We start from the raw sequence: 9,106 nt of genomic DNA on the forward strand, positions 1-9,106 counted from the left end.
TGAAAGTGACCCTTCTCTCACTCTGACCCACAGGAAAAACAAAACCAGAAACACAAGACTAAGTGCTAAAAATCTCCATGGGTCTGTATTCATTAATTTGGAATCAGTAATAATTTAACCAGAACAGCATTAATGTTTACCTTCATCCTTTCCCTCCAGAAAAAGAGATTGCTAAGCAGATACGCAGTGAAAACAAGGTCAGATGGGTTAATGATCAAAAGAAACTTGTAAATTAAAATTTTAACCCAATAAGAACCTACTGATAGATGGCCATCAGTAGAGTATTCACTAAATAAATGATTGTATGCAATGGAATACTACATAGCCACTAATGATGATGCCATAAAACAATGTGTAATAATATGAGAACAAATTATGGTTTAGTAAATAAAAACCATGAACACAAAATAAAATAACTGTGTTTTTATTTTTATAAGTACACACTCACAGAAAAAAAAAAAAAGACTGGAAGGATATATTAATAACCAGTGGTTATCTCTGGGTGATCTATACCTTTTTGTGTGTTGATCTGTTTTTTCAAATTTTCTATAGAAAATTTCTACAGATACTTTTGTAATCCAAAGGAGGAAAAAAAAATGTTAGATGTCGTCATTAAGAACTGCTATTTTCACCTGGCCAGTGTCACTCAGTGGTTGAGCATCGACCTATGAACCAAGAGGTCATAGTTCAATTCCCAGTTAGGGGCACATGTCCGGGTTACAGGCTCAATCCCCAATAGGGGGTGTGCAGGAGGCAGCCGTTCAATGATTCTCATTATTATTATTTTTAAAAATACATTTATATTGATTTCAGAGAGGAAAGGAGAGGGGGAGAGAGAGAGAAACATCAATGATGAGAGAGAATCATGTATCAGCTGCCTCCTGCACATCCCCTACTGGGGTTGGAGTTCAAAACCCCAGGCATGTGCCTTTGACCGGAATCATATCCAGAACCCTTCCATCTGAAGGCCAATGCTCTATCCACTGAGCCAAATTGGCTAGGCCGTGGTCGGCAAACTGCGGCTTGCGAGCCACACTCGGCTCTTTGGCCCCTTGAGTGTGGCTCTTCCTAAGCCTTAGGAGTACCCTAATTAAGTTAATAAAATGTACCTACCTATATAGTTTAAGTTTAAAAATTTTGGCTCTCAAAAGAAATTTCAATCGTTGTACTGTTGATATTTGGCTCTGTTGACTAATGAGTTTGCCGACCACTGGTAGGGCAATGATTCTCATTATTGATGTTTCTATCTCTCCCTCCCTCTCTAAAATCAATAAAAATATATATTAAAATAAAAAAGTCTAGAAGTCTAGTTAATTTGCAGAATATATAAAGAACTCAAACACCACCACCGCACCAATAAAAACTGAACAATTTGATTTAGAAAATGGGCACAGAACTAGAATAGACATTTTGCCAAAAAAGATATACAAATGGCTAATAAGCATGTGAAAAGATGCTCCACATCACTAATCATTAGGAAAATGCAAATCGAAACTACAAGGAGACACCACTGCATACCCATTAGGATGGCTACAATAACACACACACACACACACACACACACACACACACTCAGAAAAGAACAAGTGCTGGCGAGGATGTGGAGAAATTGGAACCTTTGTGCAGTGCTGGTAAGAATATAAAATGGACCCTCGCCGGTTTGGCTCAGTGGATAGAGCGTTGGCCTGCGAACTGAAAGGTCCCAGGTTCGATTCCGGTCAAGGGCACATGCCCAGGTTGTGGGCTCGATCCCCAGTGGGGGATTTGCAGGAGGCAGCGGATCCATGATTCTCTCTCATCATGGATGTTTCTCTCTCTCTCTCCCTCTTCCTTCCTCTCTGAAATCAATAAAAATATATATATATATATTTTAAAAAGAATGCAAAATGGTGCAGCCACTATGGAAAGCAGTATGAAGGTTCCTCAAAAAATTAAAAATATAATTACCATGTGATCCAGCAAATCCACTTGTGAGTATATTCCCAAAAGAATTCACAGGGACTCAGATATTTGCACACCCATGTTCACAGCAGCATTATTCACAATAGCCAAAAAACAACCCAAATGTCCATCAACGGATAAATGGATAAACAAAATATGACATATACATACAATGGAATAGTATTCAACCATGAAAAGGAAGGGAATTCTGACACATGCTACAACACAGATAAACCTGGAGGGCATTAATGCTAAGTGAAATAGGCAGTTGCAAAAAGACAAATACTATATGATTCCACTTAAATGAGGTACATAGAGTGGTCACATTCATCGAGACAGAAAGTAGAATGGTGGCTGCCAGGGTCGGGTGAGACAGAATGGGGAGTTATTGTTTAACGGGCACAGAGTTTGTGGGTGGGAAGGTGGAAAAAGTTCTGGAGGTGGGTGGCAGTGATGAACTGTACGCTTAACAATGATAATTTTTTAAAAAATATATTTTATTGATTTTTCACAGAGAGGAAGGGAGAGAAAGAGAGTTAGAAACATCGATGAGAGAGAAACATCGATCAGCTGCCTCCTGTACATCCCCCACTGGGGACGTGTCCGCAACCCAGGTACATGCCCTTGACCGGAATAGCACCTGGGACCCTTCAGTCTGCAGGCCGACGCTCTATCCACTGAGCCAAACCGGTTCCGGCAATGATAAATTTTTTAAAATTGTATGTTATGTATTTTACCACAATAAGAATTTTTTTGAATTATATTAGTATATGAGTCTATATACTAATGTGTCGATAGTAATCTTTGGGGAAGGAAGTATGTAAACTTCCACTTTCTCTGTATTGTTTGGATCTTTTACAATGATCATATTCTCATTTTAAAAAGTCTAGTTTCCTTTAGAAAATGAAATAAAAGTAACCTCAAACCCTGAAGCATATCAGCACACAATTTACAAAACACTCTCACAATCATTGTCCTGCTTAAGCATCACAAAAATCCCACAAAATAGAGATATTCTGCCATGTTGTCGATGAGGAAAGAAGTTCAGAGGGAAGCTGAGAGAGTGGCTAGTAAGTAAAAAAAAAAAAACCAGGAGCCAGGACGTCATCACAAGCCCCTGACCTGCTCAGCTCAGCCCAGCCCAGCCCAGCCCAGTTTCAAGCACCACGCCAACGAAAGCTCAGTCAGTCCCAGGTAAACCTGTTGGAACCCAGGAAACTCACTCTGCACCCCCAGGACAATGCTCCCTGGCAGCCTCGGAAACAGAAAGCCACATCAAGGTGATGAGATCTTGGGGGAATGTGGGCAGACAGTGTCACCCCCACAGGGGCATAACCACATTTACAAACCAACCTCAGCCTTTGACAGCCCCCCACCATGTGGGCAGGGAGGGTCCTCAGGCCACCAGGAGCCCCCACTCTGGTGTGCCCTAGGCCCGGCCTCACCTGGCCCCGACCTTCTCCCAGAAGACCCCTGCACCGACCCAGTGTACCTGGTCCCGCGTCCCCGGCCTCACGAATCCGATCAACGGCAGCTCACGGGGCCAGCTGGAACAGAAGTCAACAGGAAGCGTGAGAGTCACCTCTGACAAAAGAGGCACAAGCACAGGAAGTGGGTTTGGGCCAGGAGGGCTGGGGCTTGCCCTCTAGAAGTGAGGCAACCCTGCCGGCCTCACCGCTCAGCTGGACTTGAGCAAGACTTCAGTGCCCGGGAAGGGGAAAAAAACGCAAATCTATCTCGTTAGCCAGGCCTTCAAGGTTCCCCACTGCCCCTGCAGGTGTGTGCGCCTCTGTCCTGTGTTTGGAGGGGAAGGGCTCGGGAAAGAGCTTTCACTTTGTTTGTTTGTTTGTTTGTTTGTTTATTTGAATGTATTTTTTATTGACTTCAAAGCAGAAGGGAGAAGGGGAGAGAGAAACATCAACGATGAGAGAGAATCATTGATCAGCTGCCTCCTGCACACCCCACACTGGGAATCGAGCCCACAACCTGGGCATGTGCCTCAACCGGGAATAGAACCCTGACCTTCTGGTTTGTAGATGGAAACTCGATCCTGGCTCACTTACTCAGGGGAGGAGATGCACGGACCCTGGCATAGCACATACAGGGCACTTGAAAGAATAAACAGCCCCGACCAGTTTGGCTCAGTGGCTAGAGCATCGGCCTGTGGACTGAAGAGTCCCAGGTTCGATTCCGATCAAGGGCATGTACCTTGGCTGCGGGCACATCCCCAGTAGGGGGTGTACAGGAGGCAGCTGGTGGATGTTTCTCTCTCATGGATGTTTCTGACTCTCTATCTCTCTCCCTTCCTCTCTGTAAAAAATCAATAAAATACATTTTTTTTAAAAAAAAATAAACAGTCAGATAGACTCCAGCTACCACTTACAGCTGCGAGACCTTGAATGAGCTGCTTTCATCCCTGAGTCTCCTCGCCTATGAAAGGGAGGCAATCCCAGCACTGGCTGCACTGCACTGTTTCAGCTGAAATGAGATACGGTCCAATTGGTCCCTTTGCCAGTTGGCGGTGACTCGCCACCTTTCTGCCTCTCCACATCGGACCCACTCCTTCGGTCTTCTCAGACCAGACCTCCCTGGTCTGGCAGTCACCCTGAGCACCCGCCGCCTCCGCAGTGGCTACAGGTGAGTGATTTCGTCTCACCACACAGAAGCACACGGTGAAGAGCTGCTACGAGGCCCTTCGCTGATCATTCCTCTCCCACGGTGATGTCACCCAGCAGGGGCAGGGGCAGCATGGATCTGTCTCTGTATCCTCGGGAGCTTTCCGCAGGCGTTAGTCTATAAATGCTCGAGGACCTTCGTGATGCTATGGAAACTCCACCATCTTTACAGCACAGAGAGAAACTGAGGTCCCTGGGCCGGGGGCTCCGTAGCAGCGGCGCTGAGGTTGTGCAGGCTGTGGGCAGGAGGGCAGAGCCAGGGCGATCCTTGGCTCCTCTCACAATCCCCTAAAACCCCTCAAGATGTGGAATGGGGCGGGAGGGGGCTGCTGAAAGCTGAAGCTTCATCTGCCTGAGTCCTGCTCCCCCACACCCTGTGCATTTCCAGAAGGAAGCCTGCGTAGCCTACAGCATCCTGAAATCTATGAAAAGCAACCCTTAGCTGGCGCTGACTCGCCAACTGACAGGAGACCTACCCTCCTCCTGGCTCTCTGTCCTCACCTTGCTAACCTGCTTTTCAGGTGATGGCACCTTCTTAAAGATTGTCCCTCGCCCTAGCCGATTTGGCTCAGTGGATAAAGCATCTGTCTGGGGACTGAAGGGTCCCGGGTTTGATTCCCGGTCAGGACACATGCCAATTGCAGGCTTGATGGCAGCCAATAAATGATTCTCTCTCATCATTGAAGTTTCTCTCTCTCTCTCTCTCTCTCTCTCTCTCTCTCTCTCTCTCTCTCCCTCTCCTTTCCTCTCTGAAATCAATAAAAATATATCTTAAAAAAAAAAAAAAAAGATTGTCCCTCACCTCCCTCCAGTTTGCCACCCCACCAGGGCTGCCCGCCTGGCTCCATACTGTCTGAGTGTACCCCAAGTCTCTTAGTGTATCCCCAAGCCTGTCGCTTATTATGTGCCAGACCCTCCGCTTTATATACAACATCCTGCTTTACCTGCTTTAACTTTTTAAGGTAGAAGCTGTTACTATTCCTATTTTACAGATAAGGAAATGAGACCTAAAGAGGTCATGCAACTTGCCCCAGGTCACACAGGACGTGGATTCACACTCTAACTTGTATTACAGACATTACCGTGGGATTTTACTCTAGGGAGCTGTTAAACCCTTGGAGGGCAGAACCCAGGTCTGCTTTTCTCCAACCTCCCGTGTTGCACAGAGATGGGGACCTTGCAGGCAGCCGTGTTATAAATGTCAGAATGACGGAGTGAGTCATCGCCAGGGAGCTTGTTAGAAATTCAAAAGCTCAGGCCCCACCTCAGTCCTACTGAATTATCATGTACATTTTCCCAAGAGAATCAGATGATGGATTTGCTCATCAAAGTTAGAGCCACACTGAGTTGAATTGAATGGATGTTGCTATACAGGCACGCATGGGCAAAGCAAGCCTAGAAAATTTTAAAAAGGTGAGGGGGTGGGGGGGCTCTTGAGCCCTGGGATTTCACCCCTGGAGGAAACGCGGGGCCAAAAAGTTAGGTCTCAGACTCTCCCCATGCCTCCACCAGTTTCCACTCCCTCAGCGCTCAGGTTTGGCCCTGGTAGTCTGGGCAGCAATGGGACATGGTTAGAGCGCCGCCTGCTGGCCTTGATTGGGTATGTACCACACATTTTGGTCTTTGTCAAATTCCGGTAGTTCTTGGCAGCCCGGTTTATTTCTGCTCCCTTTTTGGCCTTCAACATTCACTATTCGCTACTCCTGCCGTGGGCTTGGATAAGTCCTTATTCTCTAGGTGACAATAATGTAGAACCCATGTTTTCTTATTATCCCCTTGACCTTCTCAATTCAGTTCAATTCATTAGGCAGCGGTGAACACCTATCGGGCGTTCTCACTACGGACTCTTCTCGCTAATGTCAAAGCAAGCGGTCAAACCAGGCCCTGAGTGTTCGAACCACAGCATAAAGATTTAACACTGATTATGTGCAACATTCCCATGGACACCGTTCTAGTTGCCTATATTTATGTCTATCTGAAATCAACAAGAAAAGGAAAGCATCCAAATAGAAAACTGGGCAAAATATACAGGTAGAAGAAGAATACAAATAGCCAAAGATATTTTATTTTATTTTTTAAATATATTTTATTGAGCTGGCAGGGGAGGCGGTGGAGCTGGCAGTCGGGTGCGGGCCGGGGCGTGAGCTGTCTGGGGGTGAGGGGCTAGCCAGGGGGCGCCCCGGCCTGGGCGCATCCTGGCGGTGGCAGCGGCAGCGCCCGCGTGGCCCGAGCGCCCGGGCCTTCCCCGCCGGGCCCCGGGCCTGCCCTTGACCCGCCTCTCCCCTTACCCCTTCCTTCCCCGCCCTGTCCCCCTCCCCGCCCCCCGGCGACGGAGGGCGGGTGCAGCCGTGCTCCCGTCCCGCCGCCCGGTTCTGTCCCTCTCGCCGGGACCCGCCGGTGACGTTTCGCACACGTGCGCGGAGGACGCGCCTGTGACTGGGGAGGAGGCGGCGGCGGGAGGGGGCGCTGGAGGGGAGAGGGGGCACCCACTTCCTCCTGCTCGCCGGCTCCCTGGCTCGGGACGGTCCCGGCGCCCTCGCACCCGCCCCCGGCACGGCCACCCTCCCTCTCCTCTCCCTACCCCCCCACGGGCGCCCGCCCTCGCCCGGCGCCGCCGGTCTGCTCGGCCCTCCGGGCCCCTCTCCAGCCGGCCCCCCACCTCTCCCAGAGCCAGGCTGGTTTCGGAAATGCCCTTACAGCAGCAGGCCAAGCGAAGGCTGGAGCTAGGAGAAAGCGGTCATCAGTACCTCTCAGATGGTTTAAAAACCCCAAAGGGCAAAGGGAGAGCTGCACTGCGAAGTCCAGACAGTCCCAAAACTCCAAAATCTCCCTCAGAAAAAACACGGTATGATACTTCACTTGGTCTGCTCACCAAGAAGTTCATTCAGCTCCTGAGCCAGTCACCTGATGGGGTCTTGGATTTGAACAAGGCAGCAGAGGTGCTGAAAGTGCAAAAGAGAAGGATTTATGATATCACCAATGTACTGGAAGGCATCCACCTCATTAAGAAGAAGTCTAAAAACAACGTGCAATGGATGGGCTGCAGTCTGTCTGAGGATGGGGGCATGCTGGCCCAGTGTCAAGGCCTGTCAAAGGAAGTGACCGAGCTCAGTCAGGAAGAGAAGAAATTAGATGAACTGATCCAAAGCTGCACCCTGGACCTCAAACTGTTAACCGAGGATTCAGAGAATCAAAGGTTAGCTTATGCTACATATCAAGATATTCGAAAAATTAGTGGCCTTAAAGACCAAACTGTTATAGTTGTGAAAGCCCCTCCAGAAACAAGACTTGAAGTGCCTGACCCAATAGAGAGCCTGCAAATACACTTGGCAAGTACCCAAGGGCCCATTGAGGTTTACTTGTGTCCCGAAGAGACTGAAACACACAGTCCAATGAAAACAAACAACCAAGACCACAATGGGAATATCTCTAAACCCACTTCCAAAGACTTGGCTTCAACCAACTCAGGACATAGTGATTGCTCAGTTTCTATGGCGAGCCTTTCTCCTTTGGCCTCCCCAGCCAACCTCTTACAGCAGACTGAGGACCAAATTCCTTCCAACCTAGAAGGACCGTTTGTGAACTTACTGCCTCCCCTGCTCCAAGAAGACTATCTCCTAAGCCTCGGGGAGGAAGAAGGCATCAGCGATCTCTTCGATGCTTATGATTTGGAAAAGCTCCCGCTGGTGGAAGACTTTATGTGTAGTTGATTATGCTTTGTGAACTCCTTATAAACCAATATTTTTTTATTATGGAACCAGAACATCTGTCATGCAGTGTTGTCCCTTCCTACCTTCTTCCTCCAAGATAGTATCATGAAGTAAACTACAGACTTCAGAACAAAGCTGACATTTTAATGAATTTTTATATATATATATATATAAATTGTCTCTACGCACAGTTGCAGGCTCCCTTGGGAAAACCCTGCTTTGCCCCAGGCTCCAAAATCTCCTGGATGAGTCAGCAAGTGAGAAAATGTGCAATCAGGTGTCTCTCACCCATACTTTCCTCCCTCCCTCCCTCCCGGATTGGCTTGCTGTGCCTGACGGATGGGCTGTAGAAGGGGGTCTGGCCACCTGGGCCACTGGAATACAGCAATCTTCCTTAATAGCATTTCAAGCCGTGCCTTCTCTGCAGAATGCATGTCTTTGGGGTCTGCTAATATGGAATGGAACTGCAGGAACTGTAAACTTGAAGTCATGCAAAAGTATGAAACGGATGTCTTCAGCTCTTCTTAGGAATATTTAAATTACTGTCATAATTCAGTGTAAGCTATGGGCCATGGGTCCAACTTGGAGGTCAAGAGAACCTCCAACAGCCTTTCGGATGAAGAACCTGTTTTCGAATACTTGTTGCAGATACAGAAGAATAGTTGAGATCTGCCACTGTTAAGCTGTTGTGGATTTTCCTGTCTCCATAAACCACTCCCACTGCCCTGCCCCCAACATGTTTGTGAGTTTAAAGTTGATTTGTAGCAAACGCCTACTGAG

At 47.8% G+C, this 9,106-nt stretch overlaps 1 protein-coding gene across 1 annotated transcript; it reads left to right on the forward strand.

The window, feature by feature from the left end:
- Positions 1-7,303: 7,303 nt before the first annotated feature.
- Positions 7,304-8,326, forward strand: LOC308531915 (transcription factor E2F3; the record flags this gene model as incomplete). Its single annotated transcript, XM_081109006.1, has 1 exon — positions 7,304-8,326. The coding sequence occupies one exon, from the start codon at positions 7,304-7,306 to the stop codon at positions 8,324-8,326; it is 1,023 nt and encodes a 340-aa protein (XP_080965132.1).
- Between the last annotated feature and the right edge of the window lie 780 nt (positions 8,327-9,106).

Source organism: Myotis nattereri (genome assembly GCF_964212035.1).
Source record: "Myotis nattereri genome assembly, chromosome: 16".
Lineage (NCBI taxonomy): Eukaryota > Metazoa > Chordata > Mammalia > Chiroptera > Vespertilionidae > Myotis > Myotis nattereri.